This window comes from Scomber scombrus, chromosome 3 (assembly GCF_963691925.1).
Source record: "Scomber scombrus chromosome 3, fScoSco1.1, whole genome shotgun sequence".
NCBI classification, from domain to species: domain Eukaryota; kingdom Metazoa; phylum Chordata; class Actinopteri; order Scombriformes; family Scombridae; genus Scomber; species Scomber scombrus.
The window spans coordinates 9,548,721-9,573,457 of NC_084972.1; the positions used below are offsets into that span (position 1 = coordinate 9,548,721).

General features: G+C 41.6%; 3 protein-coding genes across 6 annotated transcripts; 2 read left to right on the forward strand and 1 right to left on the reverse strand.

Annotated features, from left to right (window-relative positions):
* The first annotated feature begins 2,665 nt into the window (after positions 1 to 2,665).
* Positions 2,666 to 16,058, forward strand: pfkfb4a (6-phosphofructo-2-kinase/fructose-2,6-biphosphatase 4a). Of its 4 annotated transcripts, none has more exons than XM_062444254.1 (14): positions 2,666 to 2,858; positions 8,616 to 8,732; positions 8,847 to 8,943; positions 9,032 to 9,098; positions 9,188 to 9,262; positions 9,356 to 9,412; positions 9,492 to 9,613; positions 10,060 to 10,267; positions 10,389 to 10,535; positions 10,618 to 10,722; positions 11,519 to 11,648; positions 12,567 to 12,629; positions 12,723 to 12,787; positions 15,121 to 16,058. In XM_062444254.1, the coding sequence occupies exons 1-14, from the start codon at positions 2,804 to 2,806 to the stop codon at positions 15,178 to 15,180; spliced, it is 1,368 nt and encodes a 455-aa protein (XP_062300238.1). In that variant the 5' UTR covers positions 2,666 to 2,803; the 3' UTR covers positions 15,181 to 16,058. The 4 variants fall into 4 exon arrangements, with proteins under 4 accessions (XP_062300238.1, XP_062300237.1, XP_062300236.1 ...); XM_062444253.1 differs by lacking the exon at positions 15,121 to 16,058 and adding an exon at positions 13,249 to 15,050; XM_062444252.1 differs by lacking the exon at positions 2,666 to 2,858 and adding an exon at positions 7,288 to 7,520.
* A 662-nt stretch (positions 16,059 to 16,720) lies between these two features.
* Positions 16,721 to 19,451, reverse strand: LOC133977290 (actin-related protein 2/3 complex subunit 4). The gene is made up of 6 exons (XM_062415397.1): positions 19,338 to 19,451; positions 18,558 to 18,676; positions 18,083 to 18,194; positions 17,894 to 17,989; positions 17,417 to 17,587; positions 16,721 to 17,246 (listed from the first exon to the last, which is right to left on the reverse strand). Exons 1-6 carry the CDS (start codon positions 19,338 to 19,340, stop codon positions 17,241 to 17,243), a joined length of 507 nt encoding a protein of 168 aa, XP_062271381.1. The 5' UTR covers positions 19,341 to 19,451; the 3' UTR covers positions 16,721 to 17,240.
* A 503-nt stretch (positions 19,452 to 19,954) lies between these two features.
* Positions 19,955 to 23,944, forward strand: tada3l (transcriptional adaptor 3 (NGG1 homolog, yeast)-like). Its single transcript, XM_062444255.1, has 9 exons — positions 19,955 to 19,972; positions 20,370 to 20,617; positions 20,701 to 20,948; positions 21,343 to 21,448; positions 21,579 to 21,714; positions 21,866 to 21,969; positions 22,106 to 22,212; positions 23,126 to 23,317; positions 23,407 to 23,944. Exons 2-9 carry the CDS (start codon positions 20,408 to 20,410, stop codon positions 23,597 to 23,599), a joined length of 1,296 nt encoding a protein of 431 aa, XP_062300239.1. The 5' UTR covers positions 19,955 to 19,972; positions 20,370 to 20,407; the 3' UTR covers positions 23,600 to 23,944.
* Positions 23,945 to 24,737: the final 793 nt, after the last annotated feature.

Consider the following 24,737-nt stretch of genomic DNA (forward strand, 5'->3'; position numbering starts at 1 on the left):
TTTGTGAGCCTTCTATAAATAGCAGCAGTGTAGTAGTTATTTGGGAAGCAGCCATCTGACTTTGTGTTCTACTGGAAAAGGTCAACATTATTATGTTTAGATTATATGGTAAGTACCTTTCCCCTACTTTAATCACATGGTCCCCTTGCAGTATTTAGGGGACGAAGTAGGTGGAAGCTACTGATAAGAACTTCTTGGCTTCCTTGCTGTAAATATGGGATGTCAGCCATGCTTAGATGAGGCCCAAATAGAGCATGACCCCTCAGCTGTTGTTTGCTTCTCCCACGTCTTTACTGTAAAACACAAGAAAGAATAAAAGCCCTCCAAATAAGACAGAGTGTTTTTGGGTGGAATTTCACAGCATGTTGCAAATGATATATTTCCTCATAATCAGGCAGTGGTAGGTATGTTTCCTGTTAGCCATTTTGTGGAGACAAGCCCAGCAATGACGACAGCATGTGTCACTTACATGTTGACACAACAGTATCTCTAATGCTTCCTTGCTTGTATTATTCCACAAAAATCAGCAATCTTCACCCTGCAGTAGAGATTTACCATCACCCAACTGCTAACAATAGCACACAGAGGAGGGATAAACACACAGCACCCTTTAGGTCAAAGGTCAGCAGTCATGGGACAGATTTTCTCAGCTGTATCAGTTTCTTTTGCTTGTTTTTTTTAATTCATTTGGGAGTGAGTGACATGCATCCATAAAAATGATTGATGATTTTTCCAGTAACGCTTCAGTGCAAGTCCTGACCTGTGCAGTAGCTCTGTACACTCATGGCCACTCACCACAACTGATCTCTTCAATTGATTATGGTTGATGAAGGCTTCAGTCGACATCAGCGCCTCATGATAGCAGAAGTCATATCTCTTTCAAAATTGTGCAAATTCAAGTAGTGAAATATCCTGGCATTTGGAGCAGAATGAGGTAAGTATCAATTATAACATGGTGATGATAAGACTATTATGAATTGATTTATGTGTGCTCTTGATTAATATATTTGTCTTAAATAAGGAACCAAATAGTCTAATCAGTCAGACTTGAGTTTGCTACAGCACAGGACAATTTAGAATATGTTATCTCACACTCAGCTCTGTGAGACAGGTCTGACTGGTATGTTAGTGAGTGTGTGGAGTGGAGCTGCTTTAGGCTTGGGTGGTGAACAGGTGGGGGGGTGGCGTTGGGGGGGGGGGGGGGGGGGGGGGGGGAGGTTCCATCACTCTGCTCTTTAGTAAGAAATGTGCTGAAGGTCAGTTTAGAGCCATCTGACCTTCGACTGTTTCTCCTCTAGTCTGTCACGCACAGTCTGAGCCACTCTGAGTCCTTTGATGCATCTTATTTCTGTATGTTGGTCTCTATCTTGTGTAGGCCTCCACATCTCCCTGGTGTTGCTGATGATGCAGTTAGAGGCCTTGTGCTTAACAATTGGTGCCATCATTATCACAGGCTGCTGATAAGAGTATCATTACTGTCACTGAATAGCTTGAAGCCTTCACAGACAACTTGACGTGATATTTATGTTATCTTCAGGGAGACACAGTGCTGGCTAGCAGGTTTGTGTTTGTATTTGTGCTTCTCCTGTCCATCAGTATACATGTGATTCATTAGCATTGTGCAAATGAATGTTTTTGTTGGACTGTTCAACTTTGAGTTCATTAATTACGTTTTTTGACAAATAAAAATGACTTCAGTGACAAAGTGAAAACTAATTCTTAAAATGGATAAAACAGTACAAAAACAAATGTCTCTCGCACCTCGGCCATGAGGCCTTGTGGCTCCCTCACAGCGTCCACAGGCCTCTTTGTGGTCCCCATCAGTAAAGCCCTACTCTGCAGGCAGGTCTTACTGCACTCATAGGCATCAATCAAAACCACTTCTCATTAAATTATTACAAATCTAATCAGAATGTTTATTCATACACACGATCCTTTGTCACACCTTGATTACTACTTTTAAACACTAGGCTATTATATCTGTAATGATTTATGGGTGTCATTTATGTAGAAATCTTTAACCACCAGGGTGGAGTAGATAAAATTGTAGATATCAGTAGAATGTACTGAGCCTAATCAATACATGCGGTATCAAAAGAGCCTAATTAGTACATGCGGATAGAAAGAACCATTTTACAAAAGGAAGTCTTGATAGGCATGGTGGAGGCATGATTTTTTTTTTTTACATGCACTTCAGTAAAACTAGTTCTGCAAGTTAAATAGTTCCTGGAAACAGTCTATTGTCTTCCTGCAAGGATGTACAATTTGTAGCACAGGAAGGAACAGGAAGTATCCTCAACATGGTGATGCTTTTTAAATTTTATTGAATTAAATTCACAGTGTATCCTGAAAGGTAGGTACACCAAAATGCAGAACATTCCTATAGTGTCTTGTGATACAATTATAACTGTAGCAGAAACGCCTTTGAATATGCCTGTGTCATTTAAATGAATGATTTCATGCTGTAAGGTGTCCTTAAGTGCGTACAGTATGCTAAATTTAACCATCAATGTCAAGGGAAGCTGTACAACTCGAGCCCTGACAGGACTGGTGAGGACATTTCCCAGCTGTCAAAGGGTGGGTGGGGTGTGGGAGGTGGCAGGGGGGCAGGTACGCCACTACTACCTCACTCCATCCACTTCTGCCCCTGAAGTCCCACACACGCTCAGTGGGTGTGTGTACAGTGAGCATCAGTGCTGCGGGCTGCTGGCGGACGCACCAACAACACACACACACACGCACACACACACACACACACACACACACACACACACACATACGGCGCTCCATCCGACAGACGCCCATGATGAGAGGCTGCTCCAGCCGGTCCAAGCACGCACTGAGCCAGGATACAACCGGTAAGAAAAATGACTTGTTTTGAGGCTCCTCGGAGCTTTGCATGCTGGAGTTTGAACCGTGCATCTTTTATGACAGAGGTGGTGAGGGGCAAGTCGAGTTACCCTTTAAGACGTAAACAACAGTGCTGGCAGTGTGTTGGCGCTGTCACCGAGACCTTTACCCTACATAACGCACCATGTAGGCGCCCATCTGGCTTTTTATAGTAACCACACTGAGCTTCACTTAGGCTTTAGATGAGGATACAGGCGGATGTTTACGGACAACAACAAAAAACAATCTAAAGGCTTTGTGTAGTCTGGAGCTGATCTCGCAACATTCATTTGAACTACTGCCTGTTGTTGTTTTCTTCCCAGTATGCATATACTGATCATGATGGAGATGCTGTTGCAGAGGTTGATGATTGTTGTGTTTGTGTTTCTTGTGTTTCTGTTTGTTGTGTGTGTGTGTGTGTGTGTGTGTGTGTGTGTGTGTGTGTGTGTGTGTGTGTGTGTGTGTGTGTGTGTGTGTGTGTGTGTGTGTGTGTGTGTGTGTGTGTGTGTGTGTGATCAATGCTGAGGCTCCTACAGGGCTGCTGCGATGCTTTTCACAACATGTATAGTCTTATAAACACTGAGCGATGGCTCCATGAGACACAACGCCCTGTCTTGCGTGTTGGATGTTGTTTAACTGCGAAAGGGAAATGTTCACATACTATATTGGGAAATGATGTGTGCTGGCTAAAAGCTGCTAGCTGCAGTCAGAGGCTGGAGAAGGAGGAGGAGCTCACAGATCTGTTTCCTGTTCATGTCCCAGTGCATGTAAGACACTGAATGTAAGACCTTACTGAAACCTAACTAACATGCTTTATACAATCTGGTGATTTCACATATCATACTTCAGCTTTGTGCAGATAAGATACTTGAATTAGAGGCTTTAACCGACTTTCATGCCTCAGTTTGTCAAGGACTGTGGAAACACTACAAGCTAAAACTGTATCCTCTGCAGGAGTTAGTGTGCCATTTATTTGTGGACCCTGGCATATATTATAGTCTACTAGCAGTCAGGGAATTTGAGAGAGTAGGAGCTATTTAATTAGAAAACCTCCATCTCACCACATTTAGGTCACTGCTCTGTTGCTCTACCATCGAGACTGACTCTAAAGCTTAATATAAACTGTGCATAAGATATGAACATAAGGAACATATAAACAGATAGACAGATAAGGCCTGTTCACCTGAAAATGTACAGTGACACATCACTGTATGACGTACACCTGTGCAGTGTTATTTAATCCAACACAACAGATTACAGATTATAATCTCTGTTTGCTCTCTGTGGATTAATCTCTATGGTCATTTCTGAAGCCGTTGTGGGTTGTGTTGTTGTAATGGACTATTTTATATTTAGACAATCTATGTTCACCTGTGATGGACAGAATATTAGAAACATCTCTTCACACAAACTCTCTGACACTTTGCTCCCAACAGAAACTGAACATTATTATAAACAGTACAGCTAAAGATCATATATCTATAGTTGCATTACAGGTGTTTCTTTTATACTGCTAGTGTATAAGTCTGGGTGCACACACATACAAAGCGAGAGAGCAACGCTGCCACCTCATGGACATGTCAGCACATAAGAAAATGTCAGTAAGCGTCAGCACCTGTAAGTGCCAGTAATAAGATGTTAACAGTCAATTTGTACTAAGTATAGAATGACATATTGCATTATTCTCACAATAGACCTTTTTCACAGCAGATATTTTGACTTGTCATCGTAGGAAAAGCACAGCTGTTAATAACCATTAATGATAGCTCTGACAGTGAGCCAAAAAGAATCAATACTTGAAGTAGAACATAGCAAGCTGCCTTGTGCAGTATTTGCCATCCTTATACAAAAAAAGAAGAAGTGACCAACATTGTTTCACAAGAGGACAAATGACACAAGCCTTTTCTTTTAAGTTATTTACATTTAGCAAACACAGCCCTGTAAAACAGGTCAACTTAGCCCAGGGTCAAGTCTTAAACAACCGTTACACCAAACTAGAGATAAGGTCAAACAAAGTGCTGTCTTCAAGCAATATGGAAAATCTGGTAAAAGTGGTTTCTTAACGGCCGTGAACACCCTCGGGTTATTCTGGCCTCTGCACAGGCTGATGTGAGGTATAGAGCAGGGTCCAAAAGCTTTGAGAAGAAGTGAAACCATGCAGGCAAAAAGTGATAACAATTGTGTGGGTTGACCATATGGCCTTTCAAGCAGAATTCCTAGGTTGGCTTTATGCTGCTGTCTCATAATTCCCTTCATTTGGTGTGTTTTTAAATGACTAATTTTAAAGAATGACTACAATACTACACTAATGATTAGAGACTGCACCTCACCACTTTTACCTTGTTGACCCCTTGATGGGACCCTGAGGTGCACTAAGCTTCATCTATCATGAACTGTTTCTGCTACGTAATAGCTGTAAAAACGAGCTAAAACTGTATGAATATCCAAATCAAACAATGCATGTGTTTTATGAACCTTTTATTACAACATTTTACATGGGGTGGCAAGAGGTTTAGGCACGGTGCATGGGAGGGGTCCCCACAAAAATGTATTCTTCTGCAGGTTATAGCCAATAACTACTGAGTGTCTTATTGTACTAGAAAGACAATGTACTACGAGGTCCATACCACAAAAGATCTCTTCCCTTTGTTCATTTCTCAGTCTGTATCTCTCCTCTATCTTTTCCTCCTGCCGTGTCTGCAGCATTTTTTGCTCAACCAATTATAAAGTTTCTTTTTTTCCTTTTCATATTCTATCAGTCGAATCTGGATACACTGAACTAAAGTAGTCCATTTCTCAGCACCTGTCTTAAGGAGATAAAGGCAAGGATGAGCAAACATTTCCTCCAGTTAAATAGCAGCAATACTGGAATTTTGACATCTCACATTTGACGGTGAGGAAATCCCCTTTTGTCCTTAGTCACTAATCTGGGTCTTAGGTGTGATACTCAGCTGACTTTAGATGACCATATAAGACATCTATGCAAACTCTCTTTCTACCATCTCAAAAGCATCTCTAAGACTCCACGCCTCTTGAACCGTGTCAGATGGAGAGAAACTTGTCCATGCCTTTATCTCCTCAAGACTGGACTACTGCAATTGGATCTTTGCAGTGATCCCTGGCAAAAGCATCCATAAGCTCCAGTACATTCAAAACAGTGCTGCCAGGATCCAGTACTAAGCTCCTCACCATGGGGCATCTAACCTTCTGTTCTGCTGCACCACACTTGTGGATCAGCCTTATTAACTGCCTGAAGACAGCACAGACCCAAATCTTTTTTTTTAAAGGCCTCTCTATGCAAGATGGCTTTTTAATCTTAGCTCTTTTATCTACTATGTTCTTTATGTTGTGTGTTCTATGTTATTATTACTATAGCACTTTGAGTTTCACTATGAATGAAAAGTGTGATACAAACTAAATGTATTATTACATACTGTGATATACTAAAGATTTATCTGGTGGTGATCGTCTCAATCAGTATTTTGCTAATTTGGCAGGAACTTGAGTGTAACTAGTGTTGATTTGATTAGTCTTTTACTAAGTAGGACCATAATTTACAAAATGAAAGTTATGCTGTATTTTAGAAAACTTGAAACTAGTGTTTGACTGGGGCGTAATTTCCACTGGGGACAGTGGGGAAAAACACATACACACACACACACACACACTTTTCAAAATCCCGTTTGTGCCCCCCTCCACTTTCAATTTTTTTTTTTTTTTTAACCGCACGGCCTCATCTCCACAGACGATCACTGTGTTTTCATCTATTCCTGCATGGTCTAAAGTGCTCTACATATGAACAAAAAACAACAACAGTGAAATTTGCCCGTATTGCATTTTTATTAATAGAATAAAGCTTTCACAATTCTTAAACTGTTTTTTAAAGATACTTTGGCCTCTCTGAGATAATCCAGTCCAGATTTTACCAGTCTAGGCAGGTGGTAATATACTTTCTGGCAGAATATCATGATGACCAACTTCACCATTTCCTGGATTTTGTATCACAATAGTAACTAAATGTATAAAAAATACAGGAAATGGGATTAAAAATCCCCCCCCCCCCCCCCCCCCCCCCCCTCCTCAAACCAAAGTTACACCCTTGATGACTGAGACCATAAACTCATTAGGGAACTGTTTCCTCAGAATCCATAGAGAAAGACGGTCACTTTCACAGACTTTCCTACAATCGCTTAGGCCTGCTGGCCATTAGAAGAATGCAGGTTGTGGCACTTCCGTATTGGTTAGACTTAGCTGAGCGCATCGCATGTCATTTACGGTAGAGCAGCAGAAGGCGTTGCGCCCGTATTGTAGTCTTTACGGCCAACCGTTGACTTCCACTGTGGCCAGACCGAATCACGTGACCACCGCGCACCCAGACAGGGGAGAGGGAGCCACCGGACAGTCTCTCCATCCCCGCACAGCAGCGCGGATGAAACACCGGTCACCTTCAGAGCAGCATCACGGGGAAAAAAGGCCCCGAGCCCCCGCCTCGGCTGCCTCCACCTCACGGCCACCCGGAATGGACGACAACACACCGTCAAACCCACGGGAGCTGACGCAAAACCCCCTCAAGAAGATCTGGATGCCGTGCAAAAACGGCCTTCCCGAAAAGCACATTTCTCAAAGAAAGGGTGCGTATGACAACGTGGCGACAAAACGGCGAGCTATGTTCACTAAACGGTTGAACCTGTATCTCCGACATGTCTCAGGTGTTGCGTCAGAGGGTTGTTGTTCACATTTCTGAGCACGAAGGCGGTAACTACTCCGCTGCTGTAATCTTTCCGTTTTGCTAGCTGACGCCACCTCAAATATTAGCGCGGGTGTCACAGTACGGCTCAGCTCGACTGAGTTGAGATGTCTCACTGATGTGTAAGGAGGGATTTCACATGATTGATCAGAGCATCCAGGAGAAAGGGCTGGCATCACGGACGTCCACGTCATTGTTGGTATGTGCCAAGTCAAGCACCGGTTGTTGGTAAACATGAATTGTATCCCTGCAGTCATGTGAGTGAGTGAGTGAGTGATTCGCCCCTGCTGCATTTTAGTTGCGCTCACATTGGTCACTTTCTGTATGTGGCCAGTGTCTCCTCACTGTGGTCTGACTGAGGAAGGATGAATCAATAGACTGTTTTAAATGTCAATGAAATCAAGCGCTTGTGGGAAAATGGGTCCGTGTCAGTGTCTGATATCCACACATCATCAGTGGGGTTGGCTGTGGAAAGATCTCAGTGATGCTCGGTGTCTCTGAGACTCTTCACACGGACATTATCTTACAAGCAAGTGTGCTGCCATGAAAGCATCTCGCTCTCTGACCCAGTCATCTGTGCAAACACTGCTGCTCGGTTTTGGAAAGTAGCTGTCAGCTTTCACCAGATGTCTCCAGTACTAAAAGTGCAGCGTTTCACAAGCTCCTCAGACACACGGCGTGGTGCCAGCGTGACCCTTGCTCCTCACTGACAACATTCTCAGAGTGGCGTGATGTGACTTTGTCTTCATGACAGATAGCTCTGGATTAAGCTCACACACACACACACACACACACTCTGATTAATGTGGGTTGATTTTTAAACGTTTCATATGCATTTTTTTTACTCCAGATAATGTCACACACACAAATGTTCATGTACTGAGGCGTTACACATCATGTAGTGAAATTAGTTTAAAATGCTTTGTGTGTGATCGGCACATGACTGAAGCTTTCCTCCCCTCTCCCTCCTTCATTGCAGTATGTATGACCAACTGTCCCACCCTGATTGTGACAGTGGGTCTTCCTGCCAGAGGGAAGACCTACATCTCCAAGAAGCTGACTCGCTATCTCAACTGGATCGGAGTGCCCACCAGAGGTATTGTCCGCCTCAGCGACTTTACTGAAACAATGCACAATCGTAGGAAAGGCAGTTTTTTGGTAGGATAGCTGATTCCTTATCTGTGCGTCCGTGCCTCTGTCTTTCCCGTAGAGTTCAATGTCGGACAGTACAGGAGAGACTTTGTGAAGATATACAAGTCCTTTGAGTTCTTCCGTCCAGATAATGAGGAGGGGTTAAAGATCAGGAGGTGAGAGCGGCTGTCAGCCTTTTACAGTTTGTTTAACCTCCAACCGTCTGACATTTCTCACCACCATGTTTATCTGTGATCTTTACAGACAGTGTGCCTCCGCAGCTTTGAACGATGTGCGACAGTACCTCACAGAAGACGGAGGCCAAGTTGCGGTGGGTTAAATGTTAAATGTTGCAGCGGGAGAGGTATTTTTTAATGCTGGTCAGCGCTTATAACCTTCTTCTGTCTTTGTGTTACTCAGGTTTTTGATGCGACAAACACCACCAGAGAAAGGAGGGAAACCATCATCCAGTTCGCCGAGCAGAATGGTTTTAAGGTAAGTGGTGGGGTCACATCTCGGGGAGGGGGTGCTGCATTCACTGACAGCCACACAAAGCATGATTGTCCCCCCCCCCCCCTTTTCTCTCAGGTGTTCTTTGTAGAGTCTGTGTGTGAAGACCCAGACGTCATACAGGAGAACATCGTGGTGAGTGGTTGTCTGTTTATTCAGATTAGGACAGTTTTTTCCCATGTCATTCTCAGTCATTTGCCATTTCCCTGTTTAGCAAGTGAAGCTGAGCAGCCCCGACTACACCAACTGTAACACCGAAGAGGCTGTGGAGGACTTCATGAAGAGGATTAAGTGTTATGAAAACTCCTACGAGACGCTGGATGAAGTTCTGGACAGGTGAGGGGGCGATTTATTAATTTATGAATTTTATGATGGAATAAACTATTTTATCATTCTAATGCGTTCTGTTTAGATATGAAAAGCAAACACCAATAAAACGTAATCACATAGATACGAGATAGATGATGGGGAAACAAAACGAATAAACATTTTGAAATCTTATCTTAATAATCTTAAGATTATTGTGACATGTATTATGTGTATCATGCGTCAATGTTCATTTCATTTTCAAATAAGGTCAGTAATAAATATTTCCTCACTGCTGTCTGACATGAAGATGTGAGCGCGTGATTATAGCGAGATTTGTTTATGCACCATCATTTTTTTTATAATAGTTCATGCAGTGATTCATTTATGTTTCTAAATCTGTAGTCTGGTTTCATCTCACTCACATCACAGACTGTTGAACAGGAGGTTTGATGTCTCTGTGGTCTCCTTTTTAGGGATCTCTCCTACATTAAGATCATGGATGTGGGTCAGCGCTATCTGGTCAACAGAGTATTGGACCACATCCAGAGCCGGATCGTCTACTACCTCATGAACATCCATATCACTCCACGCTCCATCTACCTGTGCCGCCACGGCGAAAGCGAGCTCAATGTCAAGGGCTGCATCGGAGGAGACTCAGGACTCACACCTAGAGGCAAAGAGGTACAACGAACGCACAAATAAAAACATCTAACGAAGCATTTTGAGCAAACATTCGGATGTAAACCCAGAGGTGAGTTTTCCTTCCGCCCATGCGTCAGTTTCTTCTTCTCTTCTGTTGCAGTTTGCGAAGAAGCTGAGCCAGTTCATCGAGACGCAGGGCATCAGCGACCTGAAGGTGTGGACCAGTCAGATGAAGAGAACCATCCAGACAGCCGAGGCTCTCAGCGTGCCGTATGAACAGTGGAAGGTCCTGAATGAGATCGACGCAGTAAGTGCTGCACCACTCAGACGTTTACTATCTGTTGCGTAGACTTAGTTTAGAGTTTAATCTGTGCGTAATGTCATTTTAGGGCGTGTGTGAGGAAATGATGTATGAGGAGATCCAGGGCCACTATCCCCTGGAGTTTGCACTGAGGGACCAGGACAAATACCGCTACCGGTACCCGAAAGGAGAGGTCAGTGCCTAAAACGTAATGTAATGATGTCATGTTGTTTTTGTATGTTAGTATTGAGGTAGCTTGCTTATGGACAGTGAGTCTTTGTTTGATTGGAATTTTAAATGACACACACATACACACACACACACACACACTTATACACACACACACACACACACACACAATTAAACCGTATCCAGATGGCTACCAGCCACTTGCGCTCTGCTAATGAGCCTCAGCTCAGAGAAGCTGCCTCTCAGACAGATTTGTCTAAACACCAGATCACAGTAAACAAAGACTTCACATTAGTGTGTGTGTCCGTGTCTGTGTGTGCTAAATATGTGGGTTCAGGCTGTGTACTGTGGGCCTGAATGCCCGCCAGTCTGTTCTCACCTTTAGTCCATCCCATTACCTCTCCATTAATCTCACACTGGAAGATGGATGCAGGCATTAGTTAGCTGCCCGGGCGGACAATGCTGATATAGAGCTTTGGTGAATCTTGTTAAAGTCGGCGTTAGTCTAGACAGCCTGTAAGGATTTTTACACTCACTAAAATGTCAATCTGTTTACTTGTGATTGATTATTCAGTAGGATTTGTTTATCATAATAAAGTAGAACGGAAAAAGAGGTTAGTGTGCTCTTTTTTTATGAAAATGAAAAAAAATAGTGATAAAGTCAGAGTGAGAGTTAAACATGTCCACTGCTGACACAATTAAATCATCCTCTATCTGCAATGAAATCTGTTCCTTTTTATTGTAGTTTTCTGCTTTCTGCTTCTCCTGATTGATCTTTTTTGGTGTCTCCTCTCTCTCAGTCCTACGAGGATCTGGTGCAGCGGTTGGAGCCGGTCATCATGGAGTTGGAGAGGCAGGAGAACGTGCTGGTTGTCTGTCACCAGGCTGTCATGCGATGCCTGTTGGCCTACTTCCTGGACAAGACAGCAGGTCAGTCCCTGAAACTCAAGCTGTACAAGCACTGGTCTTTAATGAGGCACATCAGTAAGCAGATACAGCTTCTGCCGAGTCCGCCGCCTCTGCAGTTGTGGCTGCATGTCTTTTAAATTCACTGAATTCAATCAGTAGAAAATAATGCGGTGAGTCAGTAAAGGTTAGTGATCATCACAGATCACGCACGATTAGAGCGCTGGTGGGGATTTTTTTTCCTTTTAGTCACACAGTTGGATTTTAACTCTAATATTTTCTGTTCTGTTTAAGGTGCTGGTTAAAAGGTTTTGTAAAGTGACACTTTTGAGTGTTTTAAAGCTGGTGACATACTTTCATAGAGAAGTGTTTCACTCCTGACTGACTGACCTGATTTGCCTGTTGAGATAAAATAGTTAAATCATATTTTCTTTCTTAGCAGTAGTATATCCCAAGGAGTGTAACGTTTCTCCAAATCCACGATTCGGTTAGGACCTTGATTTTTTTCTTTTTCTTTTTTATAAATAAACGTTTTAAATAAACCAGTCTACATATTAACTAAGGGGACAAAATTGCCAAAACGTTACATCCTTTAATAATGGCCGAGGCCTTTATTTACCTCACACGCAGATGGTACCAGGCTTTACTGGAAGCAGTCTTATATCAAAGAGAGGCATTTTTTTCTAATTCCCTCTGTTCTGCTCTGGTTCCATTTGTTATATTTCGTTACTGCAGTGCTAATCCGCACCAGAGACCCCTGCTGGCTGAGCAGGACCATTACACCCTGACAGAGCTGCAAATGTTAAATGTTGGGCTCCTGCCTTTACAATGAAAAAACTAAATCACATAAGGTTACAGATTCCAGAAACTGATGTATAGGATGTTTGTATTTTCTGTTTGTTCCGGTACTTTAATGAACTGTTGGTGTTTGTCTTCACACAGAGGAGCTACCCTACCTGAAGTGCCCGCTGCACACTGTGCTAAAGCTAACGCCAGTGGCCTACGGTAAGTCTCTTAGTAGCATATAATGTACGTTATTAATCTTTTGTCTATTGAATGATAAAACTAATAAAGCTAATCTTCTGTCTGTATGCTCAGGCTGTAAGGTGGAGTCCATCTTCCTTAACGTGGACGCAGTCAACACACACAGAGAAAAACCAGAGGTGGGTATGACAACACACACACACAATGGATCCACTTTGTAGGAGATATGAGGCTTCACAAATAGGTTGGTTCAGTGGCTTCAGGTGCTGAACATCATGGTCTTTTTAAGCAGGCCATGTAGTGGTATAAAATAGCAATGAGCAGGTTTTTTGTGGTTGATTATAGGTTATCAGGTCATTACAGAGACTATGACTAAATGCCTCTGTTGCTTTCACCCTCACACCCTTTAGGTAAACATGTGTTTGAGTGGAGTATGTTAACCACTTTCTTATAGGGTTTCAGCAGCACTCATAATGTAAGAATCTTCTTCCTGACACATGTTTTCTGTAGCTGAGAATTTAAAAAGATTGAATTGATTCATCTTACTGCACTTCCATTTTTTAAAAGTATGCGTGCCGTGGTCTCCGACGTGTTTTGATCCCTCCCCCTCTTTGTGTGTGTTTTTTTTTTTATCGAACAGAACGTAGAGGTGTCGCGGATGTCAGAGGAGGCTTTGCTTACAGTGCCAGCTCACCAATGAGGCAGTGCCCCTCACCCCAACACCCCTACCCCTCCCTCCTTTACCCTTCATTACGCACACTGCACCCTTCAGACGCACAATGTGTACCTGCCAATCTCAGCAACCTTTTTTTATCTTTCTTCTCCACCTTCCTCTGAGTGAATCCACTCCACTGTTGTTGTCTTCTGCTCTTCCTCCTCTCATACTTTAATGATGGTGGTAATTGACTGGAATCCAGTTTATAATTTTTGATTATTAATCCTAATGACACTGATCTCGTGTCACATACGTTCTCCCATTTTTGGAGAATGGATGAAAAGCCGGTGAAGGTTTTTTTTTTTTTTTTTAACTGATGCTGTACTCCTGACTGTGAAACAATGAGACTCCAGCACCTTTTTCTGTTGAAGCAGGGATTACATGTAGTTTGTTTTCTCATCGATCTTGTCTGATATGACTCAACAATGTTTATTGTGACCGGTGTCTCATCACTATATTTCTGTTTTGTAGGAGTTAGAATACTCTCATCTTAGTTGTACACTACTGCACAACAGAAAAAAGTAGTGTGTTTTAATCCATTTTGCACATAAACAAATTAAGTCTGTGTTTATTTACTTATTATTAAATGTCTTCTATTACAACTTGTCTCTAGTTTAAGGATGTCTGAAACACATTTTACTCCACTGTCTACTGAAGATTGTGAAAGTACAGAAATACTGTTTTGTTTTTATTCCACAATGTGAAAGTTTTTATGTTCATATCACTGATCAGAATTCAGAGAAAGCTATTTCTGTTTACTGTTTCTAAATAAACTCCACTCAAACAGCGCTGCTGCATTTCATGTATATGTGCCACACTCTCTCTGTGCTTCACTTGCTTGGCATGAAATCTATTTTCCTCTTTAATATCTGGAAGCTATGATCTTGGGTTAAATGCTTTAAATTGAGCATTAATCCTAAAATAAAACGCGTCTAGACTGATAAACAGAATATTTCTGACTTGAAGATCAAAAGATTCGTACTCTTGCCTTCCTGTCGTTACTATCTGCAGATCATGTTCCTGCTTCTCTGCTGTGCAAACTCAACACTCAGATTTACCCATTCATTCATATGCAAAGTCTCCACTGGGTTGCATGAGAAAAATGCTGCCATTCATCCGTCTGAACAAAACATTCACTGTGTAAAAGTCACATATCTTTCTGCCAAGAGCAAGCGTGATAGCAAACTGTATGCTCGTTATTTTCAAGCAGTAATAATGGTATTTTGTTTAAAAGCTTAGTCATTTTGTTGGAAATAAAATCTATATTGTGACATCAAAAAAAAAGTTTACCAAAGCCCTCTGTTATTTTCCTTTACACCATCAAAATTAAACACAATAAAATACTTGAATATGACAGAAATATATGAATCACCCTGCTTAAAAGGTGGATTATTTTATATAGAATGCCTTTTAGATATGATATGCAATAATTTAAAGACGTCTGTCAGTCTGCACTTTGAGAAAGGAACATAAGCAACTGCACCACAAGCCAAATCATTTTTGATTCACACACATTATAGATGCACCAGTCAAAAGAAACTCACATCTAATGACTGATAGGGAAACAGTCCTGGAAGCCATAACAACTAGTATCAAATGCACCACTGCACGCTGACAAAGAGAAACAGTGATCTCAAGTGCAAAACCACTTGAGAAAAGTGATATGACCGTATGCACAGTGTATCAGAGGGGTGACAGAGGTGTGATATTTAGCAACTAAATCACAATCCCAACTGAAACATGTACACACACATTTTATTCAAACGGGATCTGACACTGATGCGTTCCTCTTTCCAGAATGTGAACATCCATCGTACAACTGAGGACGCCCTGCACACTGTCCCTCCTCACCTCTGACAGGATGCTGGTACCAAGTGAGGCTGAAATGGGACCTCTCGTCTTTCTCTCACCCCCGTGACGGACTCTGTGTTGTTTTTTCCTCCCGTCCAATGTGCACGACCTACTCACGCTGGTGACTGTCTGGGTGAAGTGCCTCCTCCTCCTCCATCCTCCACCCCTCCACCTCTATCACACATACACACTTATCTTTGTAACTTGTACACCTGTCCTTTATAAGGGATTTGAAGGAGCTCAGCACTGTGAAGGAGCTGAACCTGAACACATGCTGCATGGTGGCGGTACTCTGCACAGTTGGTCCAAATGATTTATGAATCAAATGAGGGTTTGGTCACAGCAGATTTATCTTATGCGTTATTATATGTTGCTATATTCAGTACGGTTTCTGTGTGTATATATTGTGCAGCACTGAAGGTTACTGTAATCATTGTTTTATGTGAAGGTGTCTTTATGTGCACTTTAAAGGTTACACACCTACTTGGGAAATTGATACTATAAGCTTATTATTGTAGCAAAGTGATGATTCAATCAATAAATGAAAAGACTGGATCAATATCAATATAAGTTTTCTATGGTGACAACAAACAGTCACTTAAACTTTATACTGTGGGGTAAAACGTCTTCAGCTGTCAGGTGCACAGGAAATATACTGTGCTATCTAACCTGAAACAGATGTATCACTATAAAATTGAAAAGTACTAATTCCGCACAGACCTTTGATGAAATTGAAATATGTTTTTGTGAAGAACTTATGGAGACATTTCATATTTAAAAAAACAAAACAAAACAAGCTCAAAGCTGTTGGTGTTGATGTTGGTCATGACTTCAAAATGTACGTCCCAACTCCACAGAGATATAATAAAGATGTGTTATTTTTATACACCGGCCTGTCATTGTTTCAGTCCTTTAATGCTTTAAAAAAAAAATCCTGCTTTAGATTATGTATTTTCCAGGTAAATATTATCTTACCTAATAGGTTAAATCATTTACAAGGGCTGCAGCTAGCAATTATTTTGATTAAAATGTCACAAAATATTCAAAAAAGAGCATCATATTGTCACAGAGCCCTAATGGACCTGTTCACACTACTTATTTGTCTAATTTCCAAAATAGGTTGTTGAATTAAATAAAATCTCCTCTGCTACTCCTCAACCAATATGACTTCAGTGCTGTTGCACAATACCATTCACCTCCAGCAATAAAAGCCTTGTGTGGTGTAATTATGGTGAGGATTTGCATGTAAAGCAAATACGGCTAAGGAAAGTTATTCAGTTGATTAAGTTTAAATTATAAATGTGAACAAATACTGCCTTACAAAGAAAGGTTCACACGTTGTCTGCAACATTAAGGTATTACTTCCCCTTCCTCACAGCTGAAACAACACAGCGGCCGTGTATAACGTGAGCTTTGACCAAAGTGCTGACTAAATACAACTTCCTCACAAGCAGAACACATCCATTTATAGGTACAGCAGCAGCACAGGCGTTCACCATGAACGACTCAGAAAGATGAACAGAATACAGACATGAACGACAAAAAGTTATAAACAAATGACCTTTATTATCTTTCATTATTTTCATAAATTTTTGGTGGCTGCGGTACAGACAGCTCTTCGTTACATGTGATAAATCACCTACTTTCTCAAACATGGGCTTCCTGAACAGAAATTGGGAGACAAATTTGACAGTGACAGTAAAAACGGACTCACATACACAGAATACAAAAACTCGGCCATTTTATTTTCAACAACACACTCTTGCTGCCCCTGTATTCATGGCTATCAACTTGATTAATACTTTAAGGACCCGCCTTTGTTTGGGCATTTGTTCTAAGTGGCAGAAAAAATGAAACTGGTAAATATTTCATTATATACAGTCATTGATATTCATGAGTACAGGGAAATACTCGAGACGGGTGCAACAGGTGTCGTCGTCAGATTGGTCGTGTTCCTCTCATCTCAACGCTGATTGGCTGTTTCCTCCGATAGTTCTCCACTCTTGTGCTGATTGGCCTTTGGAGATTTCCCTCGATTTGTGGTGGAGCACATTTTGACCCCGTCATCAGAACTGTGGAGAAGAGAGGATCAAGTTATTGCCCATTTCTGTGTTTAACCAAAAAAAAAAAAAAGTTGCACCCAAATAAATTAGAACCGTGAGTATCTTTTATATTAAGACAAACCCACATTATATGTCAACATCCGGATTAGAGCTGTGAAAGCAGAAAACTAGTCTCTTACGTTCTTGAGGAATTCCTCTGCGACGATACGGGCCCTGGCGTTAACGGACAGCTTCATCTCGCTGATCTCCTTGTCGATCTCCTCCATGAAGTGGATGACAAAGTCCACCAACTTGTGTTTGTACATCTGCTCCGTGTGGAAGTTAGTGATCAAGAAGCTAATGTCATATCCCTGAATCACAGTGCAAGAAAGGAGACAGAGTGAGAGAGACTGGTCAACAAATATGACAAAAACATCACATCATTTAATTGTCTGTATGTATGTATGTATGTATGTATGTATGTTTTAATTATGGAAGTACTTTTAATGTTTGCATATTGTTCATGCATCTCACATCCGTGCCATTTAAAAGCTAAACACTATTCCTCTTTTTTTATTTATATCTGTCCCGTCATACTGTACAGTTTATTAATTCCTCTTTTTGTCTGTTATATACAGATCAGATTACCCCTCCCCTCTGCTCACTCCCTTTCTTACCTCTACTGGTTTCCTCCTCAGAATGAAGAAGTTCTCCGCTCTCATCATCATGAAGCGCATGAACTTGTGGCAAAGGATCTTCTCGATCTCATCAGCCTACAGTCGATCATAACATACAACACATTAGTACAAGACAGAACATTTACTAAATAAGCAAGACATAATCCAAATCACGCTGGTTTTAATCACCTGTTTGACAGCAATGCTGACTCTGACAGAGTTGATGGATCCCTCGATCAGAACCTTCTCCTTGTCATTACGACTGATCACTACGGGCTGAAGTAGCAGCTCCTTACTGCTCCTGTAACCACAGCAAAATCCATCCAGTATAATCAAAACCAGGCCTGCTCAGATTTAAACTATTCCAGATGTTATTGTGCCTGAAACCCTGATACCCAGGGATAAACAAAAATACCCTAGAAATTATAGTGATTTGTTTAAAAACTCTTCTGGTGGTATTGGGGAGACTCCTGCAAAACAGGCTGCAGCAAGTCCCCCGCTGGCTAATTTTACAGTCTTGCCCACGCTTGTGTCATTTTTTTCCCCCCCTCCTGGATTTTCTTATGCATGTTTGCACAAGTCGAAACTTGTGTGACAACTGCAGATCATCTGCAAACAGCTTGGAGGCAGCAGTAACAGGGGAGAGCAAAGCAGGGGTACATACCTGACCTCCACCTCCGGCTTGTTGTGGCGCTCCACCACCTGAGAGGAGAAATTCTCCAGACACAGGGCCGCTTGTAAGGTGGCCCTCACAGCGTTCAAGTACGGGCGCAGAGTCGCTGTCTGAGGAAAAACATGAAGAATTTCTGGTGTGATCACACTGCAGAAAACATTTTGTTGGATCAGGCATTTGTTATTCAGATCAGGAAACACTAAAGCTCCCTGTCTGATGAGGATGACTTCACCAGCAGCAGGGTCAGCATATAAGGTCATGTTTGATCAGGAAATCAAAGCGAGCTGTGTGCAGGAATAGCAGGCTGCAGCTCAAACAATTATATACCCACTTTGTATTTATACGTATCAGTTATTGCAGCGAGAAATTATGAAATGTAACCGAGTTATTTTTCCTGCATTATTGTTAGTGGATTGGATGCTTTAAACTGGCCGAGATTGTACATGTACACGTCTAGCTTAATCTTTCTGTCTAAACCAACGATATTCACTCTTTTCCGTCGTCAAACGGCAGAGCTTTAGAAGCACTACCGGTCAGAGAAAATAAGGAAGAGGTCCAGGTAGAAAAGACAGCTCAGCTCAATCACTTCAGTTTCTGCAAGCCGTACAGAGGATGCTTCGCCTTCTCTCGTTTCACCGCGGCCAAACAAAAACCCCGCCTGGCAGAAACACGAAGCTAGCCAGCTGAAATGACCCCTGTTGTAGTCATAGCCGGACGGTATAAAAGTGTAAAAAAGCAGAGATAACGACACATTTGATAGAGCAGACTTACCATTTTTGTGCTGTGAAAGACGGAAGTTCCTCTGCCACGCCTGGGACTCCTCTTCCGTAAATCCTACATCGTCTAGCAAAGACGAGGTGCGCTCGTTTTGGTTCTTGCTTTTCGTTTGAAGGAAGCGGTTAGCTCCACCCAGAATACTCGCTGCTGTTAGCGGTAATCACTCCGCACCAGGTTGAGTATGTTGTGTATATAACGAGCGCACCCTCCGGCGCGTCCACTCCGCTGTGAGAGGAAGAAACAGTCCTCTGTTTTATGGCCCATTTTGAGCTTTTGAAACAAATATGTAACACAATATGTCAAATAACAACGATAAGAGCGATTTAAACTATTGAACTGCAGGTTTAGGCGTATTTTTCTTTTAAATTAAATGTACATTGACACAACATGGTTTGTTCCGACGGTACCATTGTAGCATTAGTGTCCTGTATCTACAACTCGTCTTGTTTGTTTTGATAAATAGCTACATTTAAAGATTGTATTTAAATATATGAAGCACTTTTTATATTTCATTATGTTCATAAAATTGCTGTTCTGTCGAAAATAGGATATAATTTCATCTGACTCGATTCCACAACCCCCCTCTCACTTTTATTGGTTTCTTCCATCATGGACACCATTCACTGACGGTAAATATCCTCTGCTCCTAAACATTGAAAGATATTTCACTGCTTTCATTTAATATCATTCAACTCATATCTGTTTTTAAAACCTCAACGTGTAAAATGTTTGAGTGCTGAAGCGTGAGATTATGGCGACCGTTATTAAAAATGTACAGCAATTTTTTGCAGTTTGGGCCCTGCGAGCTCGCGCTGTATGAAGCAGACCTGCGCGCTCGTGCGTGTGTGTTTGTGTTGTGTGTGTATTTTTGTGTGCGCGTGTGTGTGTGTGTGTGTTTGTGTTTTGTGTGTCAGACAGACAGGAAAAAGGAATGAAAACCAAACCTGGACACCACTGAAAAGTGTCTCACAGATTTATGTCATTTTCTTGGTCTTTATTCACCACATGTCTCTGTGTTTGTATCAGTTCATTTAGATGCTGCCACGTCTCTGCAACTCATCATCATGAGTGAGTTAAAGGACTGCCCCCCACTGAAATACTATGACTTCAAGCCTGTCGAGCATGTCAAAGTGTGTCCCCGCTACACTGCTGTGCTGGGCCGCTCAGAGGACGATGGGATCGGTATTGAGGAGCTGGACACCCTGCAGCTGGAGTTGGAGACGCTCCTGTCCTCAGCCAGTCGACGCCTCAGAGCCCTGGAGGAGCAGCGACAGGTAAGAAGATGTACGTTAGCAGTCATGCTCTCTTGTTATCGTGGTTGCTTTTCGGTGATTCAAAATGGTCCACTATGTCTTAGATCCTCACAGACTGGCAGGACAAGAAGGGAGACAAGCGCTTCGTAAAGCCAGGGAAAGACCCAGACCCTGCTGCATCATCTCGCCACAAACCAAAGAAGCAGAAATTGGATGGTAAAGGCGGTCATGGTCCAGGTCCAGGCCCTGGAAGACCAAAATCTAAAAACCTGCAGCCTAAAGTCCAAGAGTATGAATTTACAGACGACCCTCAAGACATTCCCCGGACTCCGAAAAATGATGCTCCCAACAGGTCAGCAGCCTCTTCATCCCGCCTCTTCAACCTCTTTGTAATATATATCATACAGGGATGCAAAGATGTACGTTTTTTAAGTAATAATTATAGTCTGACAAAACATCACAGTTTCAGGGTTGTACTACAAACTATAGCGTTTTATTGTATTTTTCCACAACATTTTGTCTTTTTAAACTAGACTCTGCAAGTTGTTTTCTGCCCATCTACATTTATCAACATAATTATCTAGTTTTACTTGTTTTTCCATGAGCAACAGTTACAAAGAGAAACATTAATGTACTGTAATGTGTTTTTTTTTTTTTTTTTTTTTTGAGAGCGAAGACAGACAGTGTAGCTTTGCCAATTGTTGTCTCTCTGGGAAAGTTCATGTTTGAAATGTTTTTGTTTTCAGATTCTGGGCATCAGTCGAGCCATATTGTGCTGATATCACAAATGAAGAGATACGATTGCTAGAGGAACTTCTGAAACCCCCAGAGGATGAAGCAGAGTATTTCAAAGTAAGACATATTAAAGCTTTTGTACATGTTATGTTGTGTACAACTTCACCGGGGACACAGTCAAAATTCTGGATGTTTTTAGTGTTTAGAGTGGTGTGCTAAGCTTTTGTGCTGTCTATGTTAATTGTAGATTCCAGCGTTAGGGAAACACTACTCTCAGCGGTGGGCTCAGGAGGATTTGCTGGAGGAGCAGAGAGAGGGAGCACGAGCCAACGACAAGAAGAAGGGCCTTATGGGAGGACCGCTCTCTGAACTTGATGCAAAAGGTGAGGGAAAGCTGCAGCCTGTGCCTTAAAACTCCAAGGAAAGTGTAGGGACTACACTGTGTTTTTTCCTCAGTATCACTTCCATGATGTACTTTGTTTACTGTGCAAGCGTTATGAGTCCTCCTCAATGCTTATTTTCATGTTCATGTAGATGTGGACTCACTGCTGAAAAAGTCAGAGTCCCAACATGAATCTCCAGAGGACGGATGTCCCTTCGGTCCTCTCACGCAGCGTCTGCTCCAGGCTCTTGTAGAGGTCAGACTTGGTATTCAGTAATCAAGCAAATTACGCATGGTGGCTTTAAGTGAGACGTGGTATCTGAAAAATTCAAGCTTTACTCTCATGAAAAAACACTGGACTGTAAATGGTTATCTTTTCTTGGTTCTTCCAGGAGAACATTATATCCCCCATGGAGGATTCTCCTATACCAGACATTTCAGGGAAGGATGCTAATGATGGAGCTGGGACGTCACCTCGAAGCCAAGGAAAATCTTTTAGGTATTTGTGCAGCACTTCACAAATGTCTGAGATAACAGAAGCAACAACATTAGATAACCAATAACAAAAAGAAACCCTTTCATACACACAGATGCCATATTTGATGTGGGATAATAAACACAGCTGTCATAGGTTAATTCTGTAGCTGTCATCTCATGAACAACAAATACTTTTCACTCAAAAGAATTGGACCTCAAAGACCTCAATTCAGTTCAAACTTTATTGTCTTAAATAGGCTACTAGAGACGTCTGTCACAGAGTACAATGGAATTCTTATTCTGTGGATCCTCCCAGCAACTCAAAACATTTATGAAAAAACAATTTAAAAAGACATTCATCAAGTATCAGACATAAGTAAAAAAATTCATAGGATCTGGTATATAAATACATAATAATAATATAAAAGCTTAAGAAATTATATAAATAAACACAAATCACATTTGGGGGATTTTGAAGGCTGATTCAGATTATTTTAAGCATATACTGTTGCAAATATAAACTAGTTGACAAAATAAGAAGGAAGAGTTAATCTCAGAATTAAACCATCAAATGAAATACATTAAAGTAAATGACCTCAGTATTTCCTTTCCAGAATTATATTTCTGGCAGTGTGGTGAAGGCTTTAAAACAGATTTAAACCATCATGTTGGGAAAGAAAATGAACAGAAAACATAAATGAACATATCTTAATTGTATCAGGTTGGGCTCATGACCTCAGTATTTTTAATACTGAGCCTGTGTGTGGCTACAGTATTACATATTGGTTGTGAGTTTGGTTTATTTATCCTTTCTTGTGCAATGAGAAAGGAAACAGTTCTTGAAATGTGATGAAAGTTTATTAGAGGGAAGAAGTTCACATATTAACCTTGTTGCCTTCTATGTCACCTCATATCCCCCCCATCACCACCACCAGCGTTCCTCACACACGTTCCCTGGAAGCGCGGATCAAAGAGGAGCTGGTTGCCCAGGGACTACTGGACTCTGAGGAGCGACCTGGACCAGGAGGAGACTCTGAGGATGAGGTCCTGGCAGAGCTTCAGAAGAGACAAGCAGAGCTCAAAGCCCTGAGTGCTCACAACAGAGCCCGTAAGCAGGAGCTGCTCAGGTGAGGACACTGTAGATGCATTAACCATGAAGTACGTCCATGAAGGTTTAATCCATGATAAGCTGTTGACATTAACATTTGCTTCTAAGGTTGGCGAAAGAGGAGATGCGCAAGCAGGAGCTGAGACAGAGAGTCAGAGTGTCTGACAATGAAGTCATGGAAGGATTTCGGAGAATTATGGCAGCTAGGCAGAAGAAACGCACTCCGACCAAGAAGGAGAAGGACCAGGCCTGTAAAGCACTGAAGGAGAGAGAAAGCATCCTCAAATTACTGGATGGATAAAAAACAGCAAAGATGTGGGAGGAAGAATATGTTTCCCACTTATTGACACAGATTGTAGCCGCGGCGACAGCTGTTACACGCTCAGTTTACAGCTACATCTCCAACATGTGCGATACAGTTTTCTGCAGGTCTGTTTGATTGGAGTAGGGACATTTCTGTAGTAGTTTTTATGTCGTGTACAGCAAGAAGCTTATGTGATCGTAACATTCAGTATGCATCTGAGACTTTTCCTCATTTTGTTAAATTCTTTCTTTGTCAGTTGAATTTTTATGTAGCTTTCTATTTTGTTTACCATGTAATGTTATGAAATCAATACACATCAATGTTTGAATAAATCAGTACCAATTAAAGGCTGTTGTATGTGCATGAAATATACAACATGATGATATATCATTAGTTGTATCTGCGATTCAAGACCATACCAAAGGTATTTCAGGATACACCGTGGTCCAAGAGGTGGCTTATTTAATCCACTGATTAGTAATAATGCATAGATTAACATCACACCACAGTTTATCTTTCACCATCATATTAAGTAATAGTATTAAGCTTCATTTGAAACCATGCAGAATGTATTTTGGTCTGCAACCATAGATTCAAACTCAATTAAATATTTAGAACTAGAATAAGAGACCATTTTTAATCATGTTAAAATGGCTTCAGAGGTAGAAATGTCAGTCAGTTCAGGCTGAAGTATCTCAAGTATATTCATGGTCCCCAAAGGAGGAAGCCTACTGACTTTGGTGATCCTCTGATTTTTCCTTTAACTATCATGAGGTTGACATTTTTGTCTTTTACTTAAGTTTCTTGGCAACTGTTGGAAGGATTTCCATGAGATTTGGTACAGACATTCACGCTCCCCAGACGATTTTAAAGGCATTGATGTTCCCCTCACTTTTTATCTCGAGCCACAGTCTCAGCTGTACTAAAGCTCTACTAAACATCAATAAGCATACACCTCATAGAGCCTAGCATGGCTGTACTCTTGTTCTCAGATGGTGGCTGTGGGACATACACCACGGGTTGAGCTGAGGGTTCATCTTACTTCATTATTTATTTATTGGCATTACAATAATGTGTATTAATATTACAACAGTATTATTACAATAGGAAGGGACAGCAAGACAGCATCTGTGTA

Excerpts from the sequence above, each read along its gene's own strand:
- tada3l (XM_062444255.1), top strand. The coding sequence starts at position 20,408 with ATGAGTGAGTTAAAGGACTGCCCCCCACTGAAATACTATGACTTCAAG. Across the intron at positions 20,618-20,700 it reads CCCTGGAGGAGCAGCGACAG|ATCCTCACAGACTGGCAGGA; the intron begins GTAAGAAGATGT and ends ACTATGTCTTAG. Across the intron at positions 20,949-21,342 it reads AAAAATGATGCTCCCAACAG|ATTCTGGGCATCAGTCGAGC; the intron begins GTCAGCAGCCTC and ends TTTTGTTTTCAG.
- pfkfb4a (XM_062444252.1), top strand. The coding sequence starts at position 7,319 with ATGAAACACCGGTCACCTTCAGAGCAGCATCACGGGGAAAAAAGGCCC. Across the intron at positions 8,733-8,846 it reads GATCGGAGTGCCCACCAGAG|AGTTCAATGTCGGACAGTAC; the intron begins GTATTGTCCGCC and ends TCTTTCCCGTAG. Across the intron at positions 12,630-12,722 it reads GCTAACGCCAGTGGCCTACG|GCTGTAAGGTGGAGTCCATC; the intron begins GTAAGTCTCTTA and ends CTGTATGCTCAG.
- LOC133977290 (XM_062415397.1), bottom strand. Across the intron at positions 18,195-18,557 it reads AAGCCGGAGGTGGAGGTCAG|GAGCAGTAAGGAGCTGCTAC; the intron begins GTATGTACCCCT and ends CTGTGGTTACAG. Across the intron at positions 17,990-18,082 it reads TCAGCATTGCTGTCAAACAG|GCTGATGAGATCGAGAAGAT; the intron begins GTGATTAAAACC and ends GATCGACTGTAG.